We start from the raw sequence: 20,454 nt of genomic DNA on the forward strand, positions 1-20,454 counted from the left end.
GGTGCCCTCTATTCACCTAAATAACTCGTTGTGACACAACTGCCCGAAGCCTAGGACAATGTGGCTGATATCTCTACACTCAAAGCAACCTCTCTACTGACGTGGTTGTGGAAACTGAGCAGTACGAATACTCTGAGACCCATGAGCACCTGAAACACTGCGCGAAGCTGGAAGTGCAACTGAACTGGCTGACCCATTAAACTCCTACCATGTCGTACCCTGCCTCCAAAATAAGGATCAGTTGATCTCTCCGGTCTACGAGGCCTCCTCGCCTCCCTGTAATCTCTCTCCTGATCTCGTTTGTTCTCTCACTCCCGGTTTTACATGCCCTCTAACTGGCGAGCGATCCCTACCACCTGCTGAAACGAAACATATGACTCCAACTCTCGAGCCATGTTGAACCGAATTTTATGCCTAAGCCCCTCAATGAATCTATGGACTCGCCCTCTAACTGAAGCGACCAAGGCAGGTGCATGCCTGGCCAAATCACTGAATCTGACTGCATACCCTAATATTGACATAGTGCCAAGACGCAACTGCTCAAACTCCGTGCGCCATACATCCCGAAGGGACTGAGGTACACACTTTCTCAAAGACATCTCTGAAAACTGAACCCATGTAAGTGAAGCTACATCGGCCAGGCTACCCAACTCATATGCCCGCCACCACTGATGAGTTGTTCCCTTAAGCTGAAACGTAGTAAAAGCAACCCCACTCATCTCAACAATATCCATAGTGCGGAGGATGCTATGGCACTCCTCCAAAAAACCTTGGGCACTCTCTGAAGCCAAACCGCTGAATGTATGAGGGATATATCTCTTGAACATTGCAAATCTAAGCTGTCCTTCCTCGGATGTTGCTGCTCTGACCATAAGCTAAACTGGAACCACAACATGTGTCACCATGACACTTGGAACCTGACCAACATAAACTCGCTGCTCTGGAGTGTGGGCGGCGGGAGTCTGGGCTCCTACCCCGATTTGTGAAGTAACTGGTGCAACCGGAAATAACCCCGCCTGAGCCGATATACCAAACATGCTCAGGAACTGTGCTAAAGTCTCCTGAAGTCCGGGGGCAACAGCAGGCGCCTCCGGTACTTGCCCCCTAACTGGAACTACAGGCGGCTCCCCAACTGCTACTCTGGTAGGTGCCCTAGCTGCGACACGTGCTCCTTGTCAGGCTCTGCCTCTGACCATAGCGACATCTACTCCGGGGGTAACATCATCAGGAACTGCAGCTCGTGTCCTCACCATTTGTGAGAGAATGGAATGGTAAATTTCAAACTTCAAGATCAATGAACTCGCTCGATAGGAATGAAGGAAGTGAAATTGTCCTAATAGTTCCGTAGCCTCTCAAAGATAAGTACAGACGTCTCCGTACCGATCCACAAGACTCTACTAAACTCGCTTATGACTCGTAGCACCTATGAACCTAACGCTCTGATACCAACTTGTCACGACCCAATTTTCCCGCTGTTGGGTATCGTGATGGCACCTAATCTTAGGGACTAGGTAAGCCTAATATTTACTAAGTAACAACAATAACAAAGGAAATCTAACATTCTCGATATAGAAATCTTTACAAAATTTACTATTTCCCAAAACCGGTAGTACAAGTCATAAGCTCTACAAAGTTTACTACAACTTCTAAATACAACTGTTCGGAAGTAAGTAAAAATAGTGTAAATACAAAATAGGAAGGTGACTCCAAAGCCTACGAACGCAGCGGCAGGTTTACCATGAGTCTCCTCAGCAAGGATTTGCACAACTAGTAACGATCGATACCTGGATCTGCACAAAATGTGCAGACGTGTAGTATGAGCACACCACAGCGGTGCCCAGTAAGTATCAATACTAACCTCGGTGAAGTAGTGACGAGGACTAGTCAAGACACCCACTGGTCTAATAAACTGTACAAGCATAAGTATAGGGATGGTAGAACATGACATCTATCTAAGGACCCCGCGATATGGCTAACGACATAGCAACTACAATAAGAAAGGAAAAACAGCAAGTAACAGCGGAACACCAGAATAAGACACAGGAGAATGAACGGAATTACAATTTGAATTAATCTCTTGATTGAAAGTTTATTTTCTTGAGAACTTTTCAAATTTTGGAAGTAATTTGAAGGAATAAAAAACCAACATTCTCTTAGCCGGAGTGATTTGGATTCTTTTGTGAATATGGATTGCTGTGAAATTATCTATTTTTTTGACTATTTCTGCCACAAAATTTGAGCAACGATCTTTGACTAGACTAAAAACTCGTTAGTGGGCAAACCTATAACATACAACATATAGAGTCTGTTTGGATGAGCTTAAAAGCTGGTCAAAGTGTTTGGCAACCAAAAAAATAGCTTAAAAAAAGTTAAAATCTACTTTTAAAAAATCAAAACCAATAAGTTGAAAAATCCAACTTTTTCGAAATTAGCTTAAAAGCCATATTGTTTTGACCGAGGATATTATATTCTTATCCCTTATAATTTTTTCTAATCCCGAAATTACCCCTCAGTAGAAAACCTTACAACATACTATCTTTTCTTTTCTCCATTTTTGTTACGGCATCCTCTGCTTTCTTCTTCGTCTTCTTCCAAAACTTTCCTCTCTTTTCCTTTCCTTTCTTTCTTTACACTTTCATTCATTATTTTCCCCTCTTTTTCCTTTCCTTTCTTTCTTCCCGAGTATTGCTCCCTTCCATGTCACATTTCTTATGTCAGTTATAATCTTCGTTCTTCATCTTGCCTTGCTACTGTCATTCTCCAATATTTGTCAATTTCTTGAAGTTCTTAACGTGAAGCAAATAATAGTTTTTTAAATAATGTTTGATACATTTCAATATTTTGTAAATATTGTTCTTTTAGCTTCTTTTTTTGGTTCCATAACATTTAATTTTTTGGTCGTTGAATCCTTCTTCTTTTTTTAATTGGTGTAATTATATTCTAAAATTAAATAATTCAATGAATTTACGTGTTACCCCTGCATTTGAAGCTATGAATGGAAAATATAATATTATAGTGATCATCTTCTTTATAATGTTAACAACGTTAAGGATATTTCAGCCATTTTAACAAGAAAAAGTGCTTACCAGCACTTGTTTACCAAACACTTCATCAACTTGTTTTCAGTTTCAGCACTTTTATCCAAACACGTAACTGTTTATTTATAAAATAAGTTTTAGCACTTATACACTTAACTTAAAAGCCACTTTTTTAAGCTAATCCAAACGGGCTCATAATATACGTTGTACATTCTCTCGTATCTAAAGTCTTAAACAGAAAAATGAGTAATCTTGTGACCAATAAAACGTCAAATGAGCTATTATATGAGTCTACATATCAAATCGAAAACCAGAATTCTTTTTGGATAAAAAAATCCAAAAAAACATTTCCTAAATGTTGTCCAGAACATTATCGTAATCGGTCAAGCTACTCGTGAATATTTGCAAAAATACCGTTTCCCCATTCAATTAACGTGAGACTATGTTTCTAACACAAACCAAGTTAAATCAGCAATGGACTAGTTGTGGTGCGAGATCTATGTCAGTCATATTTTAATTAAGACTAGTCCAATGTAAAGATTTGTTCCAGACACAATTAATGGTATACTTAAAGAAGTCATTAGATCTGGGCTCAATAAGGACAAGAATTCCTATAAGAATCTCTTTGGAAAATGGGAAGTTCAGAATAGAGAAATCACAAAACCTGACTACTTAAGTGCATACAATATTTTATAGAGTGCCGCTACTGCTCAGTGCAAATGTGCATCCACACCGTCATTCACTATATCGTGATGTGGAAAGGTACGTACTCATTTTACTTTCTCGAAATGTTATATACTCCCTAACTTCGCCTTTCATTTTTTACCTATTTAACTCAGTATCATTTATTTCTCCTTAAAAAAATATTACGATAATTTATTTAGACAAGTATTGCAATAACTTATTATTGGATCATTTACTAGAGCGATGATTAGATTTGAAAAAAGATAATTAATTATTTTTTCATTTGATTTTTTTAGTAGATTGTTAACTAAATGAATATTTGAGAGAGATACAAGGTATTTTAAATAAATACTTTTATAATTAAGACCAGAAAAAAGGCCAATAATGCCCCTCAACTATGGGAAGTTGAGCAAATTTGACCTTATTTTGAATTTAGTCTCAAATATGTCCTTATCATTAGTGAATTGATTTAGATTTGTTCTCAACTATGTCAAATAAAACAAATTTACAATTCGTTTGATTATACATGTGAATAAACACGTAATATGAATCGGAGGAATTAGTACATTCTTCTTAGAAAAAGTTTGTAGATTTTGAATTTCATCGAGAAGACAAATAAAACTTTGAAGTAATATTAAGTTTAAATATGAGATAAATTAAACATTAAACAGATACAAACTCACATATAATGAAAGTTGAACGTAGGACGAAAATGGACTCTACTTTTGATATTAGTTTAACCTATACCTATTACTCGGGCCGGGCTGACCCGTTTACAATCCGGTTCAGCCCGGTACTGTAGCGTGGGGGACGAGTTGGGCGGTAAGCGGGTTTCAAACGAACAGTTTTTTGATACCGGTACACCGGAACCCGCTAAGCCCGTTAACGGGTTACAACCCGGTTCTTAATGTTTTTTTTTTTTTTTCAAATTCAAATATGACCGTTGGCCAACGGTCCTTTTTTGCAAAAATGACCATTTCTTATTATCTACTCTTCTACTTTTCCTTCTTCAATTTCTTACCTAATCCTCAAATCATTGGTAGAAAGGAGAGCTCAATCCGGGGGAGGAGAAACAGGAGAGACAAATGTAGCGTGGTACTGTAGCGTGGGGGATGGGTTGGGCGGGGAGCGGGTTTCAAACGAACAGTTTTTTGATACCGGTGCACCGGAACCCGCTAAGCCCGTTAACGGGTTACAACCCGATTCTTAATGTTTTTTTTTTTGTTTTTTTTTGTTTACCGTTGCCAACGGTCAAATTCAAATATGACCGTTGGCCAACGACCTTTTTTTGCAAAAATGGTCATTTCGGCCTACTCTTAAGAAAATAACCCTCACACCCCTAATATTTGATAAATTACAATTTTAACCTTTTAAAAACTATAAATAGCCCCCTTCTTCTTTATTTTTCCTCACAATTCACTCTCTTACTACTCTAATTCTCTCTCAATTCTCTCTTGATATTATTGATTATTGTTCTTAAATTCTCAATTACTTATTATTTCAAGTTTCATCAAATATTTAGTTTAGCCATTACAAAATTATTATTATTATCAAATATCAAGTATTCAAGTGAAGTGTGGTATCAACTATCGATCTATCAATTGAAGTTTGATTTTTGATATCAAATTTAGTGCGACATCCGAAATTCCGGTACACTCGTTCCATATCTTTCTCTTTTTTGGTGTACAGTTATTTTATTATTTAGAATTATTAATTTAATTTACATAATGGATATATTTAGAGCAGCCAAAAAAGCTCGCACTAGTAGAGGTGGTAGAGCAACCAAGAACCTCATGTAGACATGGATGAACTTACAAAAATGATGCATAGCATGTGATGTACTATTTCTTTTCTTTTTTTATAATTGTTGTAAATTTTTAATTTGCAAGTTCGAAAATAACAAAATCAAAAAAGAACTTGCAAATTAATTTGAAGTATTATATATTATTCAATAAAAATATTAAATAAAAGTTTTCGGAGCTTGATCCTTACATATTGCCTATTGGTCTTATTAAATAATTTTTTGTAGCCACTTACTTTCAAATTTCAATTTTAAAATTGTAAAATTTAAATTTTAAATTTAAAACTTTAAACTTCAAAATTTAATTCTAAGCCTTAAAAGTTTGCAAACACTTAAGTATCAATAACATTGAATAAGAAAAATAAAATTTACTTTTAAAAAAAAAGCACGGTCCAGTCCAGCCCGCTAAGCCCGAATCCGGACGGACAAAAAAACCCCAAAAAAGTACAGCCCACTAACCGCCCGCTGACTCAACCCGCTAACAGTCCGCAACATTAAACAGACGGACTGGTTTTTTTTGTGTCCAACCCGCCCGTTAAACACCCATAGTTTAACCCAACAATGTGGTAAATTTTACACCGTTAAACAGGAGAAAAATATCAGAGCGTGTGATGTACTCGCTAGTGATGAATTAGTCCTTGTTTAGAAGTGAATGTGGCAAAAAGTACAGTACAGTATTGATCACATTCGTTAGTACTTAATCAGTTTTAATCGTTAGTACTTAAACCTATTTGACTTGATATGAAATTTATTTTTTTATAAAAATTAATGTAATATATATATATATATATATATATATATATATATATATATATATTTTATATGACTTTAAATTATTATATAAATATAAATTATTTTCAAATATAAAAAGAAGTAATTTTTTTTTTATGGAGTACGAACGGAAAAGGAAATAAATTTACAGAGATTAAAACGGAGGGAGAGTATGTTTTGTTTTTATATATAGGAAGTTTTTGATTTGATTTGCCAAAATGGATGGTTGTGGTTGGGGGTTGTGCAATTGCATGTCTAGGAAAATGAGTGAAGTTGGAAAGAGGGAAATAGAAATACTCTCTGCTTCAGTTTATACTAACTCATTTGGTTAGAAACGAAATTTAAGAAAATAGAGAAAATTTTTAAATTTATAATATAAAATAAGATACATATATTTTGTGTGGTTATAGATTATTACATAAAATTAAATTATTTTTAAATATAAAAAAAAGTTATTTTTTTTGACATAAATTAAAAATAAAATATGTTCATGAATTGAAACGGAGAGATATAAGTGAAGCATAAGAAATGCAGCAACAGAGTATGAATGATTCCTTGAGGCATGTGATTTTGCTAACTTTTTTCCCCCACTCTGACAACCCTCGATGTTCGTGAACTTTTGTCATACCCCCCAAACCCTCTCACTCACGGCCCCGCTCTTATGGCTACTCATCCCCTCGAATGGAAAAGGTTACGGGCCCTGACATGAAAACTCTTAAGTTATTTTATGATAAATTATTTCGTGCTTAGTTATTTTGGGATAAATTATTTCATTATTTTATAGGAATAAAAAAATATTATAATTTCGAAATAATTAATTTTAAGATTAATTATATTAAAATTTTATTATAATTAAATATGAATAAACTCATATCAAATTTAATTTCAAAATTAATTATCAATTCGTCTACCAAACGAACCTATTTAGTATTAATTAAGAAACAAGGTTCTGCGTCCTTCTTATCAAGACAAGGACAAAGTTAAGAAATATCATGTTTAACATTAATTAATGTAAATATGTTTTCTTTGAAATAGTTTAAAATACATTGGAATAAATTAGCAGGTACTAATGTTAGTTTTTAGGCAAATGGAATTGTTCCAAAATAATTACTCTCCCCGATCCTTAAGAAATGATTTTTTTAACTTTTTATTTTGGCCAAAACTAAATATCCTTTTACATAATCAAGAAAGAATTCACTTTATTTTTTTAAATTTATCCTTATTTATTTATCCATAGAAAATCTATGACAACATTAAACAGGTTCAGCAACTAATATACTATACACTAAGACGTGAGAATAACTTTCTCACATTTTTATTACGTTCCCATGCTGAATTTGTACTGTAGTCATATTTATCAACAATATAGAAATTAAGCTTCCGTTTATAAGATAATTTTTTGGGGGTATATATTCAAATTTTTAGATCCATTTGATTTTTCATAGACGTTTTTAAATTGTAGCAAAATTTAAAATTATATTTTGAATAATGAAGTGACTTGAGAAGAGAAGTTGAAAAGTTTACGTGTTTCTTCTGTGAGTGCCATTGTATGTTGGAGTATAATAGAGCTATGACAAGTGCTACTATAACTACATGCAAATTTTAATTAAGAGTAGTTTATTCACTATGCCTATTTTTTTTAGGAGTTAGTATTTTTTTTAATGGATAAATTAAATATAAAAAATTCACTTATTATGAAGAGGAAATAACATCTTAGGAAAAATAAGAAGTTGTCTAGCTAGTACAGATGTACAATTGTCTCTCCCGTTTCTCCTCCCCCGGATTGAGCTCTCCTTTCTACCAACGATTTGAAGATTAGGTAAGAAATTGAAGAAGGAAAAGTAGAAGAGTAGATAATAAGAAAGCAGTTTTAATTCCGTTGCTTTATGTTCATCGTTTATTTCGAAGAAAGAACAATGCAGTTAAATTTGTATTTTGAGTTGAAATGCCTAAACATAGGATACCATCTCAATAATTTTCCCTCTCTCGAGTTAATCTCGACGCAATTTTTTATTCTGATTACTCTTAAAAGAAAAATAAATTAAAGAGGACTGGAGGGTCTCCTGAGGTCTTTAATCTATTTTTCCGTTTTTTAAACTTTTACAGCTAGCAAGTTCACCTTATTCATTCACAAAAGGCCCACTTATATTACCACTTACTAGCTTTTGCTATATCACTCTACCAATTTTATTCAGTCAGTATCCAAAGTAACCCTACTTTAGTATCTGCCCGTTTTATTTTGTTTCTTATTGGTTTTCTATAAAAAGACCCATTTCTATTAACCATTTCCACTGACTCACATTTTTTCTCACAGCTCCAGCTTAGCCATGGGAGAATTTCTAAGACCCTTCTTCATTTTGGCCTCTGTCACCATTATTTTCTCCCTTATTTCAGGTACACAACAATTTGTTGTTCAAGTAACTGGGTATTTGTTTTAATTTTTTTTACTAATGTCTTTTTTATTTTATTGTTTCTAACAGTAGAAGTAACTGGTACAACAATGACAATGTACAACAAATGCAGCCACCCAGTTTGGCCAGGGATACAGCCAAGTGCAGGCAAGCCGATTCTGGCTCGTGGAGGGTTCAAGCTGCTCCCAAATAAGGCTTACAGGCTTAGCCTACCGGCTGGGTGGTCCGGTCGAGTCTGGGGTCGACATGGCTGCTCTTTTGATGCATCTGGACAGGGGCGTTGTGCTACTGGGGATTGTGGTGGTGCGCTCTTTTGTAATGGTATTGGTGGGACCCCTCCAGCTACACTCGCTGAGATTACTCTGGGTAATGACCAGGATTTTTATGATGTGAGTCTCGTAGATGGCTACAATCTTGCCATCTCCATTACTCCATTCCGAGGCAAAGGTGAGAATCCCTCCTATTTCTTTTGACATGTGTGACATTAAAGTGTTTGATTGACTTATTTGTCCTGGATTAGTGCTTTTATGCTTCCTATCAGTCCAAGTTATGTTAGTTTCGTAGCAGGTGTACTTTCGACATTACATATTATTAGTCCCACTCCATCCCCTTTCCGTTTATTTTTTCTCGAGGATTAGGTGAGTAGTTTTAGATTTACGAATCTATGACTGAATCTTTTCTGGGGTTTCCACTGTCACCTTTGATTTCGTCTTTACTAGTAACGTTAGCTGGTATATTTCGTGAAAATAGTGTAAGCCCGCACATATGTCAAAATGTAACACCAATCCATCGGTTTTCACATTTTTCCTAAAATTAAGTGGGCGTTTGGACATAAGAATCCTAAAATTCCAAAATAGGGGAACAAAATTTAAGTGAAAATGGTATTTGAAATTTAGAGTTGTGTGTGGATATGAATATAATTTTGGGTTGTTTTTGAAGTTTTATGAGTGATTTGAGTGAATTTTAAAAAATATTTTTTTTTGTAGTTTTTCAATTTTTTGAAAATTTTCAAAATGCATCTTCCAAGTTAAAATTGGAAATTTTACGAACAAACGCTAATTTCGGAAAAAATAATTTTTTTTGGAAAAAAGAAAAAAAAAATTTTATGTCCAAACGGACCCTAAAAATAAAAATAAATATTAGCGAAATCTCCAGTAGTAGAAGTGGGGACTAGTAGAACAGGCAACTCAATTTCCCATCTCTTTGAGCTCCTTAAAGGGGCAGCCATTTGCACTAAATTTTCATTATGCGCGGGATCCGTGAAAAGTTCAGACCAGAAGTGTCTATTGTATCTCGGCTAACCCTACCTTCCTGCAAGAGTCCTTTAGAAAACAATCTCATGTATTATCACTTTGTTAAGCGACAAAATTTATGGAATCTATATAGAATCCACTGATGTGGCAGTGACAAAGCTTGAAATTGCTTAAAATGCTGTCTAAAATCTTTGCAGTCACCATCATGCTTTAAAAATCTATTTGATGGAGTGTGATATTTGCACTTGTCTAAGTAATGTCACTATTAGAGCTTACACCAAAAATATTTATTTGCAGGGAAATGCAGTTATGCAGGGTGTGTGAGTGACTTAAACACAATGTGCCCAGTGGGTCTACAAGTGAAATCTCATGACAAGAGGCAAGTGGTTGCTTGCAAAAGTGCCTGCGCTGCTTTCAATTCTCCAAGATATTGTTGCACTGGTACTTTTGGCAATCCACAATCTTGTAAGCCAACTGCCTACTCAAGGATTTTCAAGACTGCTTGTCCTAAAGCTTATTCTTATGCTTACGATGATCCCACTAGTATTGCCACTTGCACTGGCGGTAGCTATTTGCTCACTTTCTGTCCTCGCCATTAGTACTCTTGTTTTTTTCAACTCTTATTATTAGTAGTATATCAAGTTAAAATATATAGTCGTCATTTTAGTCTTCAACTTTTCTATCTAGGTCAGATTCCTAGCTACGTCTATCTTACTACTAGTACTAGTATATTGTATTATTATCATCATTATCACTTGTGGTAGACTCTCTATTTAAATTGGTAGCAGTTAATTGTTTTTGATATCATTGGTGCAATTATTCCTCGACGCTTTAATTTCGGATTGATATTTGGAGCTTTGACAGTTTTTAAAATATCAACTCACTTTACAAGAGTTTGACTTTTGAGCAAGACTATATAAAATATCAAATTAACATAGTCTTGCATAAAATTAACGGTTCATAGTTATTCTTTTTGTGATGGTGGTGACTAGATTAGCTGGTGTTTCTCGGTTGTATTTTTTCAACTATTTTGTCAGGTTTTTCAATTATTTAATCGGTACATGCTACTTAGCATAAGTACCATGGTAACTTTTTCAATCAAAGCTTAAGAATATGAGAACTATTCATAGTAGAATTTGATTTCGCAATATAGAAAATGAATCAAATAACTTGTGTTAGACAATCACAGTGTATAAATTATTTACAAACATCAAGAATCTTTTAATTCATTTAATCTCATTTATAATGGTGTAAAATTAAATCAAACATTAACAAATTACCGATTATATAAATTTTTATTGTCCATGTTACTTATTTTATTCTCATTTATTAAGGTGTAAAGAAATTTCAAACCTCCATATATTCTACTTTGAAATGCTTACTCCTATTGAATAGTGGGAAAAGTAAGTTGAATATAACCAAAGAATCTTGTAACGTGTCATGTTGGGCTAAGGAGGGTAAAGGGCAAAAAAGGGACAGAATTGTTGTAGTAATGGGGTCGCAGTTTATTTCATCTGGAAAATCTTCTTGCCTCTGCCTTTCACTGTTCTTCTCGTGCTCGTTCAGAGAATCAAATCGTTGGCGACTTGCAAACATCTTTTCCTTTTTCTAACTTTATTAATTAAAAGCTATAATAGCTCTAAGGCTTTTTCTATCTATTTCTTGTGCGAAACTGAATTTCGTTGGACTCCCGCCTAGGATGGTATTTAAATTTTCGTTAAGTTAAAGCTAGTTGAAATTTAAAAAAAAGTTTTTGAAATTGTGTTGAAAAATAATTTTTGGAAGTTGAAGTTAAATTAGATATTATATAACGGAGTATCATTCTTTAACTGAGCTGAATACTAGTAACATTTTAACAAATTCAGTTAGTGGTTTTTGTCACAAATTACACCCTTATCCTACACCTTCAATTTTCTATCGTTGTTAGTTTTTATTTTTTATTTTTTATTTTTTTGGGTGGAGGTATTACAGGCTTGGTGTTTGGGAGGGTTGTTTTTGCCAATAAAAATAGGTCTGCCGAAACTAGTGGCGACCTACAGTTAGGTTTATTTCCTCCGACCCAGGATATAATAAGCTTAGATTTACTCACACAGGCTTCACTAATAGGAGTACTAAATTAATAATTTTAGGACTTGATTCTGGTATTTAATTTATCAATCTGTTTTTGTAAAAAAAAGTTACATAACTAGAAACTAGATGTTTATGAATGATTACTTAAGTAATTAATAATTACCAATAAAAGATATTTATAATTATTTTAATTTTTAAAATAGAAACCCCAAAAGCAGAGACCAAAGAACCGACATGTTGTTGAGGACACGTCTCAAGACAGAGCCAACTGATTAAGTGGTCTTCAAACATTGTGGTAAGAAAAATACATTTCACCGACCTACTAACCACACTAGTAGCTTGTTTGGTCTTGCTTTTTATTGGTCAAAAGTAATTTTTTGGTTGCCAAAAGTACCTTTATTCCAATGTCAGCGTGTTTGGTCAAACTTTTAGAAGGAAAAAGTGTTTTTGAATAGAAGCATAAGTAGTTTTTGAGAAATAAAAAAAAAATAGTTTCACAAAAAGTAGTTTTTTAAAAATACTTTTGAGAAAAATATATTTAGAAACACTTTTTAAAAGCTTGACTATACACTAATGACTAATTGCTACTCAAAAATAATTTATTAATTGATTAGCCAAACACAAACTGCTTCTTACGAAAAATACTTTTTTGAAAATCACATTTCAAAATAAGCTTATTTTAGAAGTACGACCAAACAAACTATAACAACTTGTTTGGATGATTGTTACCTATTGTATTGTATCGTATTGTTACTTTAAATACAATATTTGTTTTGGTTGTTATTTAAATTTTATTTTGTCGTCTCGTTCAATCCGTCGTTACGTCGACGAAATATGCCACTTTATTAACAACCGATTTGATGTGGTTGCGTCGTTATCTTATCTTTTTCTCTTATCTCACCCTTCATTATTACTAAATAATTTTATTTTATCATTTACACTACCTTTTTATATAATAAATTTATCCTGTATCATATTTTTTCTTTATAATATTCCAAATTTATTCTTCATATTGTTGGTGCATGATATGAAACAAAGGTAAACGATATAATCTATTCAAAAATTATATTCATAAAACGATATAGTACAATACAATATGATATATTATGAAACGATGCGTAACAAGGAGGAAGTGCACAGTTGGCCAGTAATAAAAGATATATTTACTTTTAAGCCATTGTTTAAAATGTCTTTAGTATTTAGCCACTACTTTAATAAACTATTACCCGCCCGGACAAAAATACCCCTCTGCTATAATAATTTCGCTGAAACCTACGCTCCTTATTTACTTGATAACTTCACTCAGCTTATTTACGTGCATAGAACATAAATAAGCTTTTTGGGATTGCAGAGAATTTCGCTCAAACTTTGCCTGTGATCGTCCAAATTACAGAAGGTTTTCTACTCCTTTCTCCTCCTATTTCAAACTAGAGAATTCAACTTTCTCGTCCAAATTTCACCATAAAATTACAGTAACTTCTAAAATTTCAGATATCTCTATAGGCTTTTGTATGTTTGTGTAGATTTTATTTGGTTGATGGAGAATAAGATGCAAGGGATTTGATATTTTTTTTTTCTTTTCTGGATTGCATTGTATTGATAAAATTTTCTGTATTTACAACTTGTATTGATAAAGTTAAGGACATCGTGTCCTTAACTTTATGACTGTTGTTTAAATATTGAGGGCAAAGTGTCTTGTATTTGTAACTTTTATTGATAAAGTTAAGGACATTGTGTCCTTAACTTCATGACTGCTGTGTAAATATTAAGGACAAAATATCCTGTATTTACAACTTGTATTGATAAAGTTTAGGACATCGTATCCTTAACTTTTATGGCTACTGTGTAAATATTAAGGACATAGTGTGTCACACCCCCTTTTTCACCTCACTTAACCCTCTTAAGATAATAAAAAGATTTTGAAGCTCAAAAGGGTTTTTAATTATAAAAGTGACAAAAGATCGTGTTCAAAAAGATTTTTCAGAGTCGCCACCTGACATTTGATTTCGGTGTGCCAGGTCATCGTTTCTTTTAGAAATAATTTTTCTTTAAAACACTTTTAGACTCTAAAACTGACTGCACCGGAGATTCTAAGAAAGGGGGTTCATTTGACTCGGGGAGAAGGTGTTAGGCATTCCCCAAGTCCCGTGAAGGTCACGGTTGCGACTTGATCGAGTTGGATTTAAAATATTTAAATTGAGGTAAAAACACACAAAAAAGTAAAAATAAACACAGAAGAGGCTCGAGGTCGTCCCCACCTAATAAAATAAAATAAAATAAGTCTTACTATCCTATCTTATGCCTCCAACAATGACTCCACGACCTCCATTTACATTTACTTCGGGGCATTCCACGGATAAAAGAGTATAAAAATATATACAAACTCTGCGAGGCATTTCCCGGATGAATTAATAGACTAAATGGATGACCACTCACCTCAAAAGAAACTAAAACATAAACGTCCTAAAAGTTTGCCTACCCAGATGTGGTCGGCCTAAGCATGCTACTAGCGGAGAAATAAAGAATTAATAATAACTGAATCGAAATACTAAAACACGTCACATTGAATGCAGTTCTGTTTTCTTTCGATTTTCAATTCCATAGCATTTTTTATTCAACTTAACTAATAACTCATGATTTGATTCATTTATCACAAATTATGCTCTATCATAGTTGTTAATTTAAATGAGCAATTTGACTTTTGAGTATCACTAAGATGTCCTAGTGAGGCAACTTCAAATCATCCCAAAAGAGAAGAACAACACTCAAGTCAGAACCATATAAATTGCAAACACACGCATCATATTAAGAAGGATGGAGTAACAAAGAAAGAATTGGACCTTCTATTGACGAATCCAAAGTTGTGACTCAAAAGACAAACCGAAAAATGATCACAATCTGAGCAGCAGGCAGGAATTCGACGACCTCGAATGTCTTCAACACCCAACTTCGACCAACTCAGCAGAAAGGGATTTAAGTATTCTTGAGCAGCAGAAATCTTTCCCGATGGAGTAATAAGAATCTCCAAATCAAATCTGGAATTTAAAATACGAAAGAACAACCTTCTTGATAATGAAATTAGAACCTAGAGGGAGGTTTCTCACGGGGTTTAGGCAAATAAAACAAAGAGAATAACAGGAAGGAGTTCAGTTGTTGAAGGTGTTGTCTTTGGTGTTATGGTTGGAACAGTGGTGATATAATTTAAGTGTAAAAGCAATGAAGAGGGTGGAAGATTTTGAGTTGTTGCAGCCGTGTGGAATTTATGTATGTGCACTCTCTCAATAATTGAAGGAAATGAAGGGAAGTATAGACATTGCTTGTGGCTTGGAGAAAAGTAATCTGCCGGTTCTGATTTTTCTTCCTCTGTTTTTCGTCCGTGTTCTCCTCTCTGTTCGTATCCTTTATCTCCCTAATTGTCTCTCTATGTTTTTCTATCTTCTCCCTCTGTTGTTGGACTCTAGTCTCTCCATCTATGTCTATGTGTAACCTAGGTCCTTAGTTCTAGGTTGGAGGGATCCCCTAGGGTTTCAATAATTGGATATTTATATGGAGGTGGTAAGGGATGATGGCCATTGGATTAGAGAAAAATAGATGGCTAAGATTAAATCTTGCATTTTAAGTGGAGAGTGGGCTAATGGGTTGGAAAGAATGGATCTTTGTCTTGCTGGGCCGCTAATATCCGAAAATGAGCTCCTAATTGACCCAAATTCAATTCTTTCTCAATGAGCAAAAATAAAAATAAAAATAAAAATACTACCAAAATATACTAATTAATCTTAGTTAATAAGAATAAACTATTAAAGTGAAATATATATTAAAATAAAAATATATTTAGTATTTTTTAAATGTTATAAAAAAGGTAGAGAAAATTATGTTAAAGTAATGGTAAAAAATTAAAAATATTATCTTTATAAAATACTAATAAGCTTAAATAAATAAAAAAAAAGATAAAATAAAAAGATATATAATAAGAGAAGAAATATTATAAAACTATTTCTTGTGTTTTTAAACATATGTTTTAAAATAAAAATTAAAAGTTGATTGAAATCCTATTAAAATAAAAAATAAGTTAATATTTTTAAAATATTGCTTTTAAAAGTTGCGCGGGGTCAAAACTTATGTGCTTACAGCTGCCTCTCTTTGCTTGTAAACACGAAGAGTTTTAGGAGCAAAGAACAATAAGCAACGTAATTGATTTATGACCCGACACTTATTCAAAAGAAAATAAAGATTGCTAAAAAGATTGTGACCGAGCCCTGGTATTGAGCTGCCTACATATCCTTGGCCATAAAGGAATCAGGCCACATGTAGTTCAGAAGTAAGAAGAGTGATGGAGTATACCGAGGTGGAGAGCCGATTGAGGCGTCGTCGAGGTTCCGATCCGCGGTTCCTGTCATTACATTAAAAATAAAAGGAAAAATTACTACGAAAATAAAAGAAAAATACAAGATCATATCTACTTCTTGTCTCGAATCTTCCTTGAATATCCACTTGATCCTTCAACATGAAACTGAAAATTCACCCTAGTCTTCAGGTGGGCATCCTGCTGACTTGAATTTGAAGAAAACTGGAAGATGGCCCTGTTCTTCAGGCGGGTATCGTGCTGCTTGCACTTAAAATAAACTTGAACTTGGAGTAGACTTGAGCTTGCAAACCTTATCCTTCAAGCGGCTCGTGCTACTTCTGATTTTACTTAAAGACCGGAGGTCGACCCTATTTTTCAGGTGGGTTCCTGCTGCTTCAGACTTAAATTTGAAACTGAAAATTGACCTTGTTCTTCAGGCGGGCTCCTGATGCCTCCCTAACTTGAACTTGTAAACTGAAAGTTGACCCTATTCTTCAGCCGGGCTCCTAATGCCTCTCTGACTTGAACTTGTAAACTGAAAGTTGTCCCTGTTCTTCGGGCGGGATCCTGATGCTTCTCTAACTTGAACTTGGAAAATGAAAGTTGACCCTGTTCTCCAGGCGGACTCCTGATGCTTCTCTAACTTGAACTTGAAAACTGAAAGTTGACCCTGCTCTTCAGGCGGGCTCCTGATGCCTCTTGAAAGTTGAAAGTTAAAAGTTGACCCTGTTTTTCAGGCGAGCTCCTGATGCTTCTCTAACTTGAACTTGGAAAATGAAAGTTGACCCTGTTCTCCAGGCGGGATCCTGATGCTTCTCTAACTTGAACTTGAAAATTGAACGATGGCCTTGTTCTTCAGGCGAGCTCCAGATACCTTTCTAACTTGAACTTAAAACCGATTTCTGACATATTGACCCTCGTTCTCCAGGTGGGCTCCTGATGCCTCTCTGACTTAAACTTGTAAATCGAAAGTTGACCCTGTTCTTCAGGCGGGATTCTCCTGATGCTTCTCTAACTTGAACTTGAAAACTAAACGTTGGCCCTGTTCTTCAGGCGGGCTCCTGATTCCTTTTTGATTTGAACTTAAAACCGATTTCTGAAATATTGACCCTCATTTTCCAGGTGGGTGCCTGCAATCAAAACAACACAACAAACAAAATTTTCTGCCCCAGTTTGCACTAGGAAGATTTGTGAGTTGTTAGCAAAACTATAAATCACCTATGCTATTGATGCAATGATGAGAGTAAAACTAAAGACTCGACTAGGATGTGTGTCTCCTGTGAGTAAAACCAAGAAAAGTTAACTAGCAAATGCGTCTGCTAAAAATAAAACCTGAATGACCTAAACTAGGAAGTGTGTCTCCTAAAAGAATAACCTGAAAGATCCAGATTAGGAAGTGCGTCTCCTACGGGTGAAACTTGAATGAACCAAACTAGGAAGTGCATCTCCTAGGGGTGAAATCTCAATTTAGAAGTGCGTCTCCTAAAAGTATATTCTGAAAGACCCAGACTAGGAAGTGCGTCTCCTAGGGGTAAACTTAAAATACTCAAACTAGGAAGTGCGTCTCCTAGGGATGAACTTAAATGACCCACACTAGGAAGTGCGTCTCCTAGGGATGAAGCCTTTAACATAAAATTAGGAAGTGCACCTCCTAAAGAAATAGAATCTGAAAAACCCAAACTAGGAAGTGCATCTCCTAGATTTGAGGTTGAGCTTGAGAAAAACTATAAACTGAGCTTGACTAAACTTAAAATTGACCCTATTCTCCAGGAGGGACCCCTGAACTCAAGTAAAACTAAAGATTAACAACTTAAGAAAACTAAAAACTGACCCTATTCTCCAGGTGGGACCCCTGAACTCAAGGAAAACTAACGACTAACAACTTAAGAAAACTAAAAACTGACCCTATTCTCCAGGCGGGACCCCTGAACTTAAAGAAAGCCAAAGATTAATAACTTAAGGAAACTAAAATTGACCCTATTCTATAGGCGGGACCCTTGAACTAAAGAAAAACTAAGATTAACAACTTAAGAAAACTAAAAGCTGATCATATTCTCCAGGCGGGAACCCTGAGCTCAAGAAAAGCTAAAGACTAGCAACTTAAGGAAACTTAAAACTAACCCTATTCTCCAGGCGGGACCCCTGAACTTAAGGAATGCTAAAGATTAACAACTTAAGGAAACTAAAAACTAACCCTATTATCCAGGCGGGACCCCTGAACTTAAGAAAAACTAGAGATTTAAAACTTAAGAAAACTAACAACTAACCCTATTCTCCAGGCGGGACTCCTGAACTTAAAGAAAAAACAAAAAACTCTTCCGGCTGGGGAGAATGCCTAGGAGGTATGATCTTCTCAACTAGGGAAATGTCTAGCAGGTAAAACCTTCTCAAATAACCTTTGTGCTGACAAAATTTGGGCACGCCACCTAAAAGTTTCAAGCTTCCAAGCTTTGATTTGGACATAGTCTTCGTCCCTCTTTCAAACAAAGAAAACTTGTGAGTTTAAAATATAGTGGTTGGTTTGTGGCCTTGATGTTGAGGGAGATTGCTCCTACACTTGCCATGATAACTTTGATTTCAACTTGGAAGACCCTGCTTGTTATTGGCTAACCACTTTTCTGTCAAACCTTACCACAGAAAACACCTCTGATCTATTCGAGCCCTATACACTTTGCCCGTTGCATTGTGCTCATGAATTGATATTTACCGAACCTTTGCACTTCATATGAATCCCAAAGCACGTCAATTGTCACCAACTCAGTGTGCATACTACTCTTTCCTGACTTATGCCACTTTGGTGTGCTAGCGAGACTCCGCTTTGTGCAATTAGAAAGTTGTAGCAAATTTTGAAGTTATTTCTCACTTGTTTTGACGAAACACACTCAAAAAGAGGACGTGAACAAAGCAAGAGGAACGGAGTAAGGTACAATGTAAAGAGATGATATCTAACAAGAAAATTACAAAGTAGAAACTCATCATATGTGGATACCAACTCTAATGGCCACGACATGCACTTTTGGATTAAATAGCCTAATCTGTCAAGCAAGTCTAATCTTCCACTCTTGTCCTACCTCTAAGCTGTGAAACTGGGCTTCAATGCTCCAATTGTCCTATCTAATTCACGATCCTCAGTTGACTTGTAGTACCCTGAAGGGTTTTCACCATCAAGCCTCTCTCATTTTATTCTTTCTCTCGACTCACTGTCGCCTTATGGTGCCTATGAAGGTTTTCACCGATAAGATTCTCTCATTTTGTTCTTTTCTTATTATTTCCTCTGGTTCTGCAGATGACAAGGCATTAACCATGGTAAAAATATCATATGCTCCTGGCATGTCCAGCTCGGCACTCTCAAAGATTATTTGGAAGGTCTTTTTTGGACTGTAATGTGGCTTTTGGACAGGGTTAGAAGGAAAGGATATCATAAAGGCTCAAAATAACCAAGACAACAGGGTTAATTTATTTACAACTTTTGGAATCCATTTTAAAACTTTGCCCAGTTTCTAAAACAAAATAATTTGAATCTTTTTTTTTTTTTTGAACATGGAATTTCTAAGAAAACTGGCTACTCTTGACTTCGTGGGATTATAAAATATTTTATTTGATGCGACCGAACCGTAAGACTGCCTACGTATCTTATGATGACAAGAATCAGGTCGAACGTAGTTCAAAAGACTACTCTTTGTTGTTGCTATTTTTCTTTTTTCTTCTTTTCCCTCTTTTTTTCCTCTTTTCTTTTTTTTTTTTGAATTTTTCATTTGGAATGAACTTTCTGAAAGAAACCTTACGGGAACATGACTTTTTTTTTTCCCTTTTTTAATTTTTTTTTAATTTTTAAAATGTCTCTAACTTGATTCCAAATGAGGGGAGGTCAAAGAAATCAACACTGGTTCAAAAGGGTACCGAAGGGTATAAAATATTTGGGTAGCTGAAAGAGGGCCTCCCAATCTCTTAAAATGTCAAGTACAACACATGCAACTTGAGGGTGAAAAATGAAGATCATACACAACATTTCTTTTGCCGCTTCGGCATTAATATCACTGATATGCCTTTCATCTCTCTTTAGTGCCCTGTCAAGTACAGA

The 20,454-nt window shown here is 34.9% G+C and overlaps 2 protein-coding genes across 2 annotated transcripts; one reads left to right on the forward strand and one right to left on the reverse strand.

Annotated features, from left to right (window-relative positions):
- Window positions 1-320: 320 nt before the first annotated feature.
- On the reverse strand, window positions 321-872 carry LOC138908554 (uncharacterized). The gene has a single exon (XM_070199232.1). It carries the CDS (start codon window positions 870-872, stop codon window positions 321-323), a length of 552 nt encoding a protein of 183 aa, XP_070055333.1.
- Window positions 873-8,514: 7,642 nt separating this feature from the next.
- Window positions 8,515-10,762, forward strand: LOC104092999 (thaumatin-like protein). Its single transcript, XM_009598702.4, has 3 exons — window positions 8,515-8,688; window positions 8,775-9,152; window positions 10,256-10,762. The coding sequence occupies exons 1-3, from the start codon at window positions 8,622-8,624 to the stop codon at window positions 10,555-10,557; spliced, it is 747 nt and encodes a 248-aa protein (XP_009596997.1). The 5' UTR covers window positions 8,515-8,621; the 3' UTR covers window positions 10,558-10,762.
- The last annotated feature ends 9,692 nt before the right edge of the window (window positions 10,763-20,454 follow it).

The sequence above is a fragment of the Nicotiana tomentosiformis genome, chromosome 3, assembly GCF_000390325.3.
Source record: "Nicotiana tomentosiformis chromosome 3, ASM39032v3, whole genome shotgun sequence".
In the NCBI taxonomy this organism is placed as follows: domain Eukaryota; kingdom Viridiplantae; phylum Streptophyta; class Magnoliopsida; order Solanales; family Solanaceae; genus Nicotiana; species Nicotiana tomentosiformis.